This window comes from Oncorhynchus mykiss, chromosome 18 (assembly GCF_057628025.1).
Source record: "Oncorhynchus mykiss isolate SJ-2025 chromosome 18, ASM5762802v1, whole genome shotgun sequence".
NCBI classification, from domain to species: Eukaryota; Metazoa; Chordata; class Actinopteri; order Salmoniformes; family Salmonidae; genus Oncorhynchus; species Oncorhynchus mykiss.
Window position 1 is genome coordinate 65289601 of NC_143039.1, and position 15388 is coordinate 65304988.

Consider the following 15388-nt stretch of genomic DNA (forward strand, 5'->3'; position numbering starts at 1 on the left):
TGACTAATCTCTCAAAGCACTTCATGATGACGGAAGTGAGTGCTATGGGGCGGTAGTCGTTTAGCTCAGTTACCTTAGCTTTCTTGGGAACAGGAACAATGGTGGCACTCTTGAAGCATGTGGGAACAGCAGACTGGGATAAGGATTGATTGAATATGTCCGTAAAACACACCAGTCAGCTGGTCTGCGCATGCTCTGAGGACGCGGCTGGGGATGCCGTCTGGGCCTGCAGCCTTGCGAGGGTTAACACGTTTAAATCTTTTACTCATGTCGGCTGCAGTGAAGGAGAGTCCGCAGGTTTTGTTAGCGGGCCATGTCAGTGGCACTGTATTGTCCTCAAAACGAGCAACGAAGTTGTTTAGTCTGTCTGGGAGCAAGACATCCTGGTCCGCGACCAAGTGCTAACAGTCCGTATCTGGATAACGTGTGAAATGCTTGATAATGTATGTGTTATCAACAGAGAGCTATATTTTCTGGGTGATTTAAATATTGACCTATTTTCATCAAGCTGCCCACTCAAGAAAAAGCTTCAAACTGTAACCAGTGGCTGCAACCTGGCTCAGGTTGTCAGTCAACCTACAAGGGTAGTTACAAACAGCACAGGAATTAAATGATCAACATGTATTAATCACATCTTTACTAATGCAGCAGAAATTAGCTTTAAAGCAGTATCCAAATCCATCGGATGTAGTGATCACAATATAGTAGCCATATATAGGAAAACCAAAGTTCCAAAGGCTGTGCCTAATATAAGAGGTCATACAATATGTTTTGTAGTGATTCCTATGTTGTTGATGTAAAGAAACCAGACACTGCACTTGACACATTTATGAAAGTGCTTATTCCAGTTACTAATAAGCATGCACCCATTTAAAAAATGACTGCAAAACTTAAATCCTCATGGATTGATGAGGAATTGAAAAATGGTATGGTTGGCCGCGACCGGGAGGTCCGTGGGGCGACACACAATTGGCCTAGTGTCATCCGGGTTAGGGAGGGTTTGGCCGGTAGGGATATCCTTGTCTCACCGCGCACTAGCGACTCCTGTGGCGGGCCGGGCGCAATGCATACTAACCAGGTCGCCAGGTGCACAGTGTTTCCTCCGACACATTGGTGCGGCTGGCTTCCGGGTTGTATGCGCGCTGTGTTAAGAAGCAGTGCGGCTTTGTTGGGTTGTGTTTCGGAGGACGCATGGCTTTCAAGCTTCGTCTCTCCCGAGCCCGTACGGGAGTTGTAGCGATGAGACAAGATAGTGACTACTAACAATTGGATACCACGAAATTGGGGAGAAAAGGGGGTCAAATTTTAAAAAATACATTTCAATTTAAATAAGTAGTACAAACTATAGTATGAAACAAAGATAAATTATTTAAATAATTATAGTGAAAAGCTTTGCGGCACTTTAAATGACATTTTAGGGAAAAAGACTAACTCAGCTTCATCATTCATTGAATCAGATGGCTCATTCATCACAAAACCCACTGATATTGCCAATTACTTAAATGTTTTTTCATTGACAAGATTAGCAAATTTAAGCATGACATGCCAGCAACAAACGCTGACACTGCACATCCAAGAATAATAAAGCCCCCTTTACTGGCTCAAATAGCAGATCAATCAATCAACCTTTTACCTGCCCTTAGTAAACTCTCAGAAAAAAATGTATATTTCTATTTTACTGTAAAAAATAATTGACAACAGACTTTCAGGACACTTATAGGTGTCGTGACTGTCTTGATCAGGTCAGGTTACAGGAGACCACAACCCTACAGATTATCTCTCAACCACAACAGAGGAGGAGAGATCTGTGGGTCTGAAGACGTGGGGGGTTTTATTGACCCTCACGCCCCTGGTAAATCTCAGGCCACAGACAAATTCCTTTGTCCTGTCACTATGGAGAACCAGCTTCAGAACATTAAACATGAAATAAAGGGACTTTGGAACAATGGTTTCCGTTAGCCACAATGGTGGTCATGACGATAGGTGGACTATGAAAATGTATGTCATTTGGTGGTCATGACGATAGGTGGATTATGAAAATGTATGTCATTTTTGTTCTGTTATTAAAAGTTAATAGATTACATTATTACGAAAACATTGTAATGTGAAGGGTTTTCCCAATATATGTTTGATGTTTACACATTGTACGTTGTATGGAAAATATCCAAATGTTTTGGGGAAGATGAAATGTTAAGTTAGTTGTCTAAAATGGGATTTGAGAAAATCTAGCCTTGCCTCATTAACTTGGTACACCCAGAGAATTGCCCTAAATGCGGTTACGCCCACTTCTGATCCAAGGGTATAAAACCTGTGAGTATAGAATTTACGACAAGACTAGTGACCCCAGCTGCAGCAGGGTCTGAAAAAGTCAACCAACCCAGAACGCAATGCAAGTTTGAGGACAAAGAAATCATTTTCTACCCAAGCTACGGATGAGTAGCAGTGTCTAAGCGGGTGAATTCAAGTCGAACCGCCTAGCCTCCATCTCCCATCGAATCGTGGTATCTAAAGGGTTTCATTCCTATGCTGTGAGCTCTGAGCTACAGAGCTGTCTGTCCTCAGAAGACCCCTTCCAGAGAAAAGGGAGGGAAACAGACTCCTAAGCCAAAAGGGACAGTGACACCGGGAGGACGAGCAACGAGGTGCGCAGGAGAAGTGCGTCATCGAACAACGGAACGGTCCACGCCGAGAATCCCCGGAGATCACCCCCATGTAATTACATCATTATATTCTGACCCATAAGAGCGGCAGTTTGAGGCATGGCTAGGGTTAGAATAGCATAGCTGACAAATTCACCCAAATGTATATTTCTCTAGTGTACTTCTTTTTCTCTCTCTTTTGAAATTCCCATTGCGGGTAACACGCGCCACAGTATGTTGGCCCGTTATATAAGTTCTAATCAATAGCCTATAATGTGTTTTGTCTATGTGCATCTTTTATCATCATTTTAAGTTTCTAGTAAATAAATATTAAATTAAGATTGATGTGGTACGAATTCATTAGTAGGACCCGGGTCCGTGCAGATTCAAGGGCTATACGACGATCAGACTGTGAGACTGATATAGGAAACTGGTTAATTAGCGGCTGTTGTAAAATCGATATTCTGATATTCTTTGAGTTAATTTGGGAAATAGAAACTCAATATAAACTAGTTTTCCCATGGTGCCCCAGGTTAATGAGTTAATAATTGCTTGATTCAGTTAATCACGTAATTAAAAACTTGTAATCATTCGATGAGCAACAGTCGTCACATTAACCAATACAACGTCACGACATAGGGAAGGATAAAAAGAACGGCACTTACACAAATGACTGATGATTGGCTGAGAGAAATTGATGATACAAAGATTGTGGGAGCTGTTTTGTTAGACTTCAGTGAGGCTTTTTACATTATCGATCATAGTCTGCTGCTGGAAAAACATACGTGTTATGGCTTTACACCCCCTGCTATATTGTGGATAAAGAGTTACCGGTCTAACAGAACACAAAGGGTGTTCTTTAATGTAAGCCTCTCCAACATAATCCAGGTAGAATCAGGAATTCCTTAAAGCAGCTGTCTCGGCCCCTTACTTAAAAATGTGTTTTACTAATCACATGCCACTGGCTTTAAGTAAATTGAGCATGTTGAGCATGTTAAGCATTAAAAAAAAATAGCATGAAATTGAGAATGTTGAGGTGACTAAACTGCTTGGAGTAACCCTGGATTGTAAACTGTCATGGTCAAAACATGTTGATACAATAGTAGCTAAGATGGGTAGAAGTCTGTCCATAATAAAGCACTGCTCTACCTTCTTAACAACACTATCAACAAAGCAGGTTCTACAGGCCCTAGGTTTGTTGCACCTGGACTACTGTTCAGTCGTGTGGTCAGGTGCCATGAAAAGGGGCCTCGGAAAATGACAATTGGCTCAGAAAGGGGGCCGCACGGCAGGCCCCTCCATGTACATGGAGTGCTAACATTAATAATTAGCATGTAAATCTCCCATTGCTCAAAGTGGAGGAGAGATTGACTTCATCACTACTTGTTTTTGTAAGATGTGTTGATGTAACAGTTTTGCTTCCATCCTTCTCCTCACCCCTACCTGGGCTCGAACCAGGGACTGGTTCTGCACATATCAAGAACTGCCTCCCACAAAGTATCGTTACCAATCGCTCCACAAAATCGGCCCTTGCAGAGCAAGGGGAACAACTACTTCAAGGTCTCAGAGCGAGTGATGTCACCAATTGAAACGCTGTTAGTGTGCACCCCGCTAACTAGCTAGCCATTTCACATCGGTTACATTGACATGCTGAATACACAGAGGTGTCTGTTTAAACTACTAGCACACAGCTTGGACACCCATACATACCCCACAACACATGCCACCAGAGGCCTCTTCACAATCCCCAAGTCAAGAACAGACTATGGGAGGCACACAGTACTACATAGAGTAATGACTACATGGAATTATATTCCACATTTAAAAACAGATAAAAATACACCTTATGTTACAGTGGGGACTGTGAAGACACACACACACACACGCTTATACATACACATGATAAGACGTGCACTAGATACACTATACCCTGGCCGTCCGGAGCACCGGGACATTTCCGGTGGCCTGAGGTAACTCACTCCTGTGGTGAATAGTCAACTTGACCAGCGATAATATGGCAAGCAGGAATGAGTTGACTGAGAATCTCACTCTTGCTGCAGTGTCCCCTTGCACACCAAAAATGTCTCTCCGCGACGCACATAACGACCGTCTTCTCTACCGAAAACATTTTAGACAAGTCGTACGGGGAAATGGACGGTCAGAAAAGATGGAGCAGAGAGGGAGAGAATAAAAAAGAAGGGCCCTTGCCACAGACGCAGCTAAATGCTGCAAAATAAGCAACATTACTAAGACACACACACGACACCCAGCATGGCTAGCTAAGTAGCCTAGCTAACAATAGTGACACAACGGCCGGTAGGCTAAACAATGTGCACGACATTGAAGGCAATATGTTTCAACTAGTAAAAAACTGTAAACCTAGACTATGGACTTGCCAGCATTAGGACATGACTCATGCCACATAAGCTAGGGAAAGTGCACATACACTGTACAGCGAAACAGGCTACAGTAACCTGACCACAATACATCCATGAACGTAGCCTGTGTATCACAGTAGCCTGTGTAACACAGTAACACAGTAGCCTGTGTAACACAGTAGCCTGTGTGACACAGTAACACAGTAGCCTGTGTAACACAGTAGCCTGTGTAACACAGTAACACAGTAGCCTGTGTGACACAGCACAGGCAATGACAAAGATCATTGGCGCCATTAGTACCAACATTACAAGTTACTACAATAATAAACAGCTCTGGGAAAAATTAAGAGACCCCTCCAAATTAAGAGAACACTTAATTTTTCCCAGAGCTGTATTAATGTAGCACTAATGATTGTGAGTATGATAATAGAGTATTTTCTTTGCAAAGGTGGAGAAGGAAGCAGCACTAGAGCTTCAGGTGCTCCTGCAAAACTGGAGATGGTGGTCAGCTCAGAGTCAGACTCAGAGCAGGAACAACTTAAGAGCACAAACCTAAACATACATGTAGGCTATGATTTTAGATGAATATGTGCTTTATTTATGAGATTATCAGTAGGACTGTAATCGGGGACATACGATCAATGACTGCACAAGTAATACAAGTTTAAGTTTAGGTTACTTACAATGTTAATCTCATTCTGCAGAGCAACCAGATGTTTAGAGAGAGAGAGAGAGAGAGAGAGAGAGAGGTTTAGAGCCCAGTACAGGGACAACAGAAAGGGACAGCAAAAGCACTGAAAATCCATGTATTTTGCACGTCCTCAGTTCAAGGATTTTGACTTATTTTTTCAGTACCACCCAAAACAAACCTTTAAAAGAGTAGTTCCCAATGTATTCCACTCCAAAGACGGCACAAACACAAAATGGCTGATATACAATGAAGTAACTCCCTCCTTGTTCTGCTCAGTATGTCTTGCATTTGCAAATCCTTCAGCCAGTGATAGTGCATTTGTCAAAGGAGGCATGCAGGCCTGGAAACATGCTCATCAGAGAGTACAGGAACATGAGAGAAGCAAGACCAATAGAGAAAGTGCAGACACCTTTTTCCTCAGAGCCAGCAAAGCAGACATCTGTACCCTTCTGAGTGATAAGCAAATGTCAGTTCAACTAGACCAGGTCAGAAAGAGGAGACAGGTCATGGAACGTGTGATTGATGTAGTTAAAGTTATTGGTAAATGTGGGCTTAGCTACAGAGGACACAGACACGAAGCTGCATATAACATGGAAAACATGGCTGTCAATCATGGCAAGTTTCTTGAGCTTATATTGTTGCTAAGCAAATATGATGTCTGCCTACAAGAGCATGTTGGTGGAGCATTGAGTAGAGCAAGAAGCAGATGGGAAGTGAAGGAAGAGGGTCCTTGGTAACTATGATGTCCAAAACAACAGCAAATAAAGTAATTGAAGTCATCAGAATGTTGATTCAGCAGACAGTTGCTGTTGAAATGAGAAAAGCAGGGATGTTCTCAATACAAATGGGCACAACACAGGATTTAACATCCAAAGACCAGTGTGCAGTAGTTCTGCGATATGTCACTGATGTTGTCCACGAGAGACTCATTGCGGTCATTGACTGTGAGTCATTGACTAGATAGTACTTTGTGGACCTTGTGAAACAGACTCTTGAGAAGATGGATATAGATATCAAACAGTGTGTTGGTAATGCAACAGACGGAGCAGCTAATATGCAGGGACATTACAGGGGCTTCTCTGCATTGCTCACAGGAGAGTCTCCTAACCATGTACACATATGGTGTTTCGTACCCGTTACATCAACAAATAGGGTTTAGCCTACAAAATTTGCGGTCTGGTGGTTTGCATGAACAGGTTGGCCTGGGATGGAGTCAGATTCCCAGCCTGAATTATTGTTTCAGGCCGCCCCTGCAAGTACACATGGATTGTGTATTGTAGATATGTGGTAGTAGAGTAGTGGCCTGAGGGAACATACTTAATGTGTTGTGAAAAGTGTTATGAAATGTCATATAATATTTTAAATTGGATATAACTGTCTTAATAACTGTCTTAATTTTGCTGGACCCCATGAAGAGTAGCTGCTGCCTTGGCAGCAACTAAAGGGGGATCCTTAATAAATACAAAATACTTCTGTATTTCATTTTCAATAAATTTGCAACAGTTTCTAAAAACATGTTTTCACTTTGTCATTACGGGGCTATTGTTTGTAGATGGGTCAGAGAAAAAAAATATTTAATCAATTTTGAATTCAAATCCAATCAAATCAAATGTATTTATATAGCCCTTCGTACATCAGCTGATATCTCAAAGTGCTGTACAGAAACCCAGCCTAAAACCCCAAACAGCAAGCAATGCAGGTGTAGAAGCACGGTGGCTAGGAAAAACTCCCTAGAAAGGCCAAAACCTAGGAAGAAACCTAGAGAGGAACCAGGCTATGTGGGGTGGCCAGTCCTCTTCTGGCTGTTCCGGGTGGAGATTATAACAGAACATGGCCAAGATGTTCAAATGTTCATAAATGACCAGCATGGTCGAATAATAATAAGGCAGAACAGTTGAAACTGGAGCAGCGTTCAAGCTGTAACACAACAAAATGTGAAATAAGTCAAGGTGTGTGAATACTTTCTGAATGCACAGTATGTGTCGCTCTGCTTCCTTGATCTCACTTATTTTTCATCTGTACAATTCTGTTTCTACTGCTCTTTGCTGGCCTCCAGTGTTTCGTTAGAGAACTGTCCTCCTCACCCTGTCCTGGTAGCGTCTCTCCAAGTACGCCATGTCTTCTTCCTCTCTGGTGCTGAGGTCAGACAGAGCCCTGGTCACGGACGTCACTGAACTCTCCTCTACATATCAGAGGGAAACTATTAAATTAACGCAATACATCTATTATGAGACAAATATCATCTCTGTTTAGGATTTCTATATGAGCCATAGCAGGGTTTCCCTAACTCGGTCCTGCCCCCCCCCCCGCTTCAGGTTTTTCCCCTAGCACTACACAGCTGATTAAAATAGCCACCTCATACTCAGGCTTAGATTATTTGAATCAGCTGTGTAGTACTAGGGCAACTTGGGGGGGCAGGACCGAGTTTGGGAAATGCTGACCTACAGGATAAATTGCATCCTCAGTTACACTCAGATTAGGCATTTCATAGTCTCTCCTGGCCACCCTTCCAAAGATTGTACGTGACAAGCATGTGCTTCCCAGGCTAGACTTCAAAGCACAGTCATAATTATGCCCCCCAAAGCCTCCTATAGCTTGGTTGGGTTCTGACCTGTATGTCCGGAGGCTGCTGCTGGTCCTGAGGCTGCTGCTGGTCCTGAGGCTTTCTCAAACACATGCTCCTGGAAAGCTCTTGGTTGTTGAGATGACAGAACAGACAGGTGAGGGGCACCTACGCAGGCACACGCATGCACAAGGTCAAGGGTAACAATTAGATATCTCATATCTAAAGGCTGAAATTAGACTCATTAGAATGACTGGGATGCCTTTGCTGTAATTCATCTTGTGGCTGTCTCTTGTCAGTGAGTCTGTGATGCAGCCTGGAGGTCTCACCTGCCCCGCTATCGTCCAGTCTCAGGTACCCGTCAGCCAGGGAGCTGAACCCTGTCAGACCCCCCATGGCTGCGTATGGAACGTCTCTGCCCACCGGACAACCCCGGGCCTCCCGTTCTGCCTTCGTCTCGACCAGCGTCTGGTGGGCGAAGCTAGGCTGGCCACACCCACAGCTGTAGGGGCTCCGGAACCCAGAGCAGGATGAGCCTGAGGACAGAGAGTAAAAAGGGAGGTAGGTCAATGTGGCCTCAACCATACCCTATACAACACTGACACTACTTTCAACACAACAAATTGGAAGTCAGGGAGTATAGAAGGAGTATTATAACAATACCTCAGTGCTTCAGCGAGGGGACAACTGAGACTCACATTTCCCACAGAGGTGTTCTGAGGTCTCACTGTGGTCGTAGGCAGAGTGTTTGCACCTGCAACGTACAGGCTGCGACCCGTTCAGGTGCACGTACTGAAAGGCCAAACACCGACACCCTTGAACTCGGCATGGTAGTGCTATCGGGCGCTCCGAAGGAACCTCCTCAAAGTCTGTCTGATGCTGTTTGTACCTGGAGGGATTCAACCAAGACAAGTGTAGCGATTAAGAAGGATAGCTGGAGTGATGCTTGAATCAGTGACCATGCAGTTCCTGGGAAACCATGCTTCCTCCTCAGCCATAAAGGTTCAGACCACTTTGCAGAGGTCATAGTGCACTTCCATTTTGGAGGCACACAACTAATTTTATTTTTTTTATTTTACCTTTATTTAACCAGGTAGGCAAGTTGAGAACAAGTTCTCATTTACAAATGCGACCCGGCCAAGATAAAGCAAAGCAGTTCGACAGATACAACAACACAGAGTTACACATGGAGTAAAACAAACATACAGTCAATAATAAAGTATAAACAAGTCTATATACAATGTGAGCAAATGAGGTGAGAAGGGAGGTAAAGGCAAAAAAGGCCTTGGTGGCAAGGTAAATACAATATAGCAAGTAAAACACTGGAATGGTAGTTTTGCAATGGAAGAATGTGCAAAGTAGAAATAAAAATAATGGGGTGCAAAGGAGCAAAATAAATAAATAAATGAAATACAGTTGGGAAAGAGGTAGTTGATAGGGCTAAATTATAGGTGGGCTATGTACAGGTGCAGTAATCTGTGAGCTGCTCTGACAGTTGGTGCTTAAAGCTAGTGAGGGAGATAAGTGTTTCCAGTTTCAGAGATTTTTGTAGTTCGTTCCAGTCATTGGCAGCAGAGAACTGGAAAGAGAGGCGGCCAAAGAAAGAATTGGTTTTGGGGGTGACTAGAGAGATATACCTGCTGGAGCGTGTGCTACAGGTGGGAGATGCTATGGTGACCAGCGAGCTGAGATAAGGGGGGACTTTACCTAGCAGGGTCTTGTAGATGACATGGAGCCAGTGGGTTTGGCGACGAGTATGAAGCGAGGGCCAGCCAACGAGAGCGTACAGGTCGCAATGGTGGGTAGTATATGGGGCTTTGGTGACAAAACGGATTGCACTGTGATAGACTGCATCCAATTTGTTGAGTAGGGTATTGGAGGCTATTTTGTAAATTACATCGCCAAAGTCGAGGATTGGTAGGATGGTCAGTTTTACAAGGGTATGTTTGGCAGCATGAGTGAAGGATGCTTTGTTGCGAAATAGGAAGCCAATTCTAGATTTAACTTTGGATTGGAGATGTTTGATATGGGTCTGGAAGGAGAGTTTACAGTCTAACCAGACACCTAAGTATTTGTAGTTGTCCACGTATTCTAAGTCAGAGCCATCCAGAGTAGTGATGTTGGACAGGCGGGTAGGTGCAGGTAGCGATCGGTTGAAGAGCATGCATTTAGTTTTACTTGTATTTAAGAGCAATTGGAGGCCACGGAAGGAGAGTTGTATGGCATTGAAGCTTGCCTGGAGGGTTGTTAACACAGTGTCCAAAGAAGGGCCGGAAGTATACAGAATGGTGTCGTCTGCGTAGAGGTGGATCAGAGACTCACCAGCAGCAAGAGCGACCTCATTGATGTATACAGAGAAGAGAGTCGGTCCAAGAATTGAACCCTGTGGCACCCCCATAGAGACTGCCAGAGGTCCGGACAACAGACCCTCCGATTTGACACACTGAACTCTATCAGAGAAGTAGTTGGTGAACCAGGCGAGGCAATCATTTGAGAAACCAAGGCTGTTGAGTCTGCCGATGAGGATGTGGTGATTGACAGAGTCGAAAGCCTTGGCCAGATCAATGAATACGGCTGCACAGTAATGTTTCTTATCGATGGCGGTTAAGATATCGTTTAGGACCTTGAGCGTGGCTGAGGTGCACCCATGACCAGCTCTGAAACCAGATTGCATAGCAGAGAAGGTATGGTGAGATTCAAAATGGTCGGTAATCTGTTTGTTGACTTGGCTTTCGAAGACCTTAGAAAGGCATGGTAGGATAGATATAGGTCTGTAGCAGTTTGGGTCAAGAGTGTCCCCCCCTTTGAAGAGGGGGATGACCGCAGCTGCTTTCCAATCTTTGGGAATCTCAGACGACACGAAAGAGAGGTTGAACAGGCTAGTAATAGGGGTGGCAACAATTTCGGCAGATAATTTTAGAAAGAAAGGGTCCAGATTGTCTAGCCCGGCTGATTTGTAGGGGTCCAGATTTTGCAGCTCTTTCAGAACATCAGCTGAATGGATTTGGGAGAAGGAGAAATGGGGAAGGCTTGGGCGAGTTGCTGTTGGGGGTGCAGTGCTGTTGACAGGGGTAGGAGTAGCCAGGTGGAAAGCATGGCCAGCAGTAGAAAAATGCTTATTGAAATTTTCAATTATGGTGGATTTATCAGTGGTGACAGTGTTTCCTATCTTCAGTGCAGTGGGCAGCTGGGAGGAGGTGTTCTTATTCTCCATGGATTTTACAGTGTCCCAGAACTTTTTGAGTTAGTGTTGCAAGAAGCAAATTTCTGCTTGAAAAAGCTAGCCTTGGCTTTTCTAACTGCCTGTGCATAATGGTTTCTAGCTTCCCTGAACAGCTGCATATCACGGGGGCTGTTCGATGCTAATGCAGAACGCCATAGGATGTTTTTGTGTTGGTTAAGGGCAGTCAGGTCTGGGGAGAACCAAGGGCTATATCTGTTCCTGGTTCTAAATTTCTTGAATGGGGCATGTTTATTTAAGATGGTTAGGAAGGCATTTTAAAAAAATATCCAGGCATCCTCTACTGACGGGATGAGGTCAATATCCTTCCAGGATACCCCGGCCAGGTCGATTAGAAAGGCCTGCTCGCTGAAGTGTTTCAGGGAGCGTTTTACAGTGATGAGAGGAGGTCGTTTGACCGCTGACCCATTACGGATGCAGGCAATGAGGCAGTGATCGCTGAGATCTTGGTTGAAGACAGCAGAGGTGTATTTAGAGGGGAAGTTGGTTAGGATGATATCTATGAGGGTGCCCATGTTTAAGGCTTTGGGGAGGTACCTGGTAGGTTCATTGATAATTTGTGTGAGATTGAGGGCATCAAGTTTAGATTGTAGGATGGCTGGGGTGTTAAGCATGTTCCAGTTTAGGTCGCCTAGCAGCACGAGCTCTGAAGATAGATGGGGGGCAATCAGTTCACATATGGTGTCCAGAGCACAGCTGGGGGCAGAGGGTGGTCTATAGCAGGCGGCAACGGTGAGAGACTTGTTTTTAGAGAGGTGGATTTTTTAAAGTAGAAGTTCAAATTGTTTGGGTACAGACCTGGATAGTAGGACAGAACTCTGCAGGCTATCTTTGCAGTAGATTGCAACACCGCCCCCTTTGGCAGTTCTATCTTGTCTGAAAATGTTGTAGTTTGGAATTAAAATGTCTGAATTTTTGGTGGTCTTCCTAAGCCAGGATTCAGACACAGCTAGAACATCCGGGTTGGCAGAGTGTGCTAAAGCAGTGAATAGAACAAACTTAGGGAGGAGGCTTCTAATGTTAACATGCATGAAACCAAGGCTATTACGGTTACAGAAGTCGTCAAAAGAGAGCGCCTGGGGAATAGGAGTGGAGCTAGGCACTGCAGGGCCTGGATTCACCTCTACATCGCCAGAGGAACATAGGAGGAGTAGAATAAGGGTGCGACTAAAAGCAATAAGAATTGGTCGTCTAGAACATCTGGAACAGAGAGTAAAAGGAGGTTTCTGGGGGCGATAAAATAGCATCAAGGTATAATGTACAGACAAAGGTAAGGTAGGAAGTGAATACAGTGGAGGTAAACCTAGGTATTGAGTGATGAAGAGAGAGATATTGTCTCTAGAAACATCATTGAAACCAGGAGATGTCATTGCATGTGTGGGTGGTGGAACTAATAGGTTGGATAAGGTATAGTGAGCAGGACTAGAGGCTCTACAGTGAAATAAGCCAATAAACACTAACCAGAACAGCAATGGACAAGACATATTGACATTAAGGAGAGGCATGCTTAGTCGAGTGATCAAAAGGGTCCAGTGAGTGGAGAGGTTGGTTGAGGGTCACGGCGATTTAGACAGCTAGCCAAGCCAACCGGTAGCAAGCTAGCATAGGATGGAGTCTGTTGTTAGCCACCTCTTGCGTTCGGTCAGTAGATTAGTGGGGTTCCGTGAGGTAGAGGGGATTAATCCAAATCACACAACAACAACAAAAATAAGAACAATAGATATAGTTATAGAGGCCCGAGAAGAAAACATAATAATAATAAAAATAAATAAATTGTCCGATTGTCTATTCAGATAGCAGCCGGTAAGACAGCTAACGGTTAGCGGGCCGCAGATGGGCGTTCAGGTAACGTCGCGACAGAGGAGCCAGCCGGATCTCCTTCAGGTAGATAACGTCGGCAGTCCAGTAGTGAAGGCCCGGTGGGGCTCCGCGTAGGCAGTGAAACGGGTCCGGATAGGTGACTGCAGCCCAGGAGTGAATGATGGAACTCAGGAGTGATTGACGGAGCTGGCTAGCACCGGAACAATCGATGTTTGCTCCGGAATCGACGAAAGCCGACTGTCACACGGATAGCAGCTAGCTAGCTGTGAGATCCGGGTATGAATGTCCAGAGAGCAGTTGAAATCCAGGGACATGGAGAGAAAAATTGGTCCGGTATGTTCCGTTCCGAGCCGCGCTGCGCCGTACAAAACTGGCGATAGATTTTCGAGCTAAAGGATAGCTGATGACCACAAACCGTGGTTAGCTGAATACTAACGATTTGCCAGTAAAGAAGCTAACTAGCTTCTGATTAGCTTCTGGATTAGCTTCTGGGCTAGCTCCTGGCTAGCTTCTGGCTAGTTTCTGGCTAGCTTCTTGGAGTTTCTGGCTAGCTTCTTGGGAGGATTACAGATCTGAGGTAAATAATAATTTTTTATAAATATAAATTGGTGAGGCTGGTTGCAGGAGAGTGTTTAGAAGATGAGTTGATGGAAAATAAAAATAAAATGTATGTGAAAAAAGTTGTAAATATATATATATATATATATATATATATATATATATATATATATATATATATATATATATATACAGGACACGACAAGACGAGGACAAAAGACGTCTGAACTGCTATGCGATCTTGGAGAAGGATGAACTAATCACAGTGTTGTATTAGCGATGGAGGATGTTGCTAAAGCGTACCTGTGTGTGCAGAAGCAAGGTGTCTCTGGGCCGATGAGTTTACAGTCTATTCCCCCTGGCACTCCAAAGCTCACATACAGCCTGTTGTGTAGTCTCTGGGGAAACACTGCTCTCTTGTACTCATCATATTCCTCTGGGGAGAATAGTCTGCCGCCATCGTCTTCACCCACGATCCTGACACACAACAACAGGCGCCACAGCACAGTGGTATGATTAGAAGTAAACTTTTTATTTAATTTTAAGGATTTTCTTTTGCAATTTAGTTCAAAACAAGAACACAAAAAAATAACACAAAAACACAGCTGCCAGACATATGAAATAAAGTATTGCATAAACAAGACATGGGACAAGAATAGAGCAACAGTGACAGTTACAACAAATATTTTCCAAGTTAATGGTGTTCATGATTAGTAGTTCTGATCATAGAGTAGCCTCATTCTGCAAATTATTAATTTCCCATTTCCTCCTAAAATATAACACTGATACACAAGTAGTATGGTGAAAGACATTCACACTCCAAAGCTTATACTTTCAACTTCATTACAGTTCCACCTATGTAGTACCATTAGATTGATCTGCTGAGAAAGGAAAGGAAGGAAGGCTAGTGTAAAATAAACTGACTCCAAAAAAATGCCATTGGTGACATTCTACATACAAGGGATGTGTGCACTTTCTAAATTGTCTGAAGGCAAACATAACAAAGCAAATAGACCTATAAAGTCAGTCAGGTGACAGAGGACATTTTCAGAAGTGCTCCAGATTGAATATAATCCTAGAAAACATTTTCATTGGCAAGCTAGACAAACCTCCTGTACTCCAGATAGTCGTCCACTGCCTTAGATGCAGTCTTGTCAAGACATATTCTCTCCATCGCTCAAGTTTTGAGATACTGTTTTAGCTAGATGTTGTAAAATCCTTCAGCTTTTCGACTGAAGTCCTGTGCTCGTATCCGGTTGAGGACCAAGCGTCCACGTTGCTAAGCGATCTGCACCATTCTCCCCCTTCCCTTTCTCTCTCCCTTGCTTTAGGCTGGTGGGCGGGAACCTTGTCCTTGGTTTATTCTTTCAGTGGGACATATGCCATCCATTCATTCCTTTCCAAAATTATTACAATCAGCAAATAAAAAATAATGTTTGTAAGATATTGTTTTAGTTGTTTTCCCCAATATTGCCACGAGGATGAATTAATTTTTGT

General features: G+C 43.8%; 1 protein-coding gene across 2 annotated transcripts in view; it reads right to left on the reverse strand.

The window, feature by feature from the left end:
- Positions 1–15388, reverse strand: part of fam221a (family with sequence similarity 221 member A) — a 29092-nt gene that overhangs the window by 12916 nt on the left and 788 nt on the right. The window contains exons 1-6 of one of the 2 annotated variants that reach the window (XM_021572559.3): positions 15001–15333; positions 14195–14368; positions 8970–9160; positions 8601–8807; positions 8320–8439; positions 7793–7890 (exon numbers count right to left, since the gene is read on the reverse strand). In XM_021572559.3, the coding sequence (XP_021428234.3) occupies positions 7793–7890; positions 8320–8439; positions 8601–8807; positions 8970–9160; positions 14195–14368; positions 15001–15065 (855 nt within the window). In that variant the 5' untranslated portion in view covers positions 15066–15333. Of the gene's footprint in view, positions 1–7792; positions 7891–8319; positions 8440–8600; positions 8808–8969; positions 9161–14194; positions 14369–15000; positions 15334–15388 lie in introns of those variants that run through there. The other variant, XM_090209089.1, reaches the window with a different exon arrangement.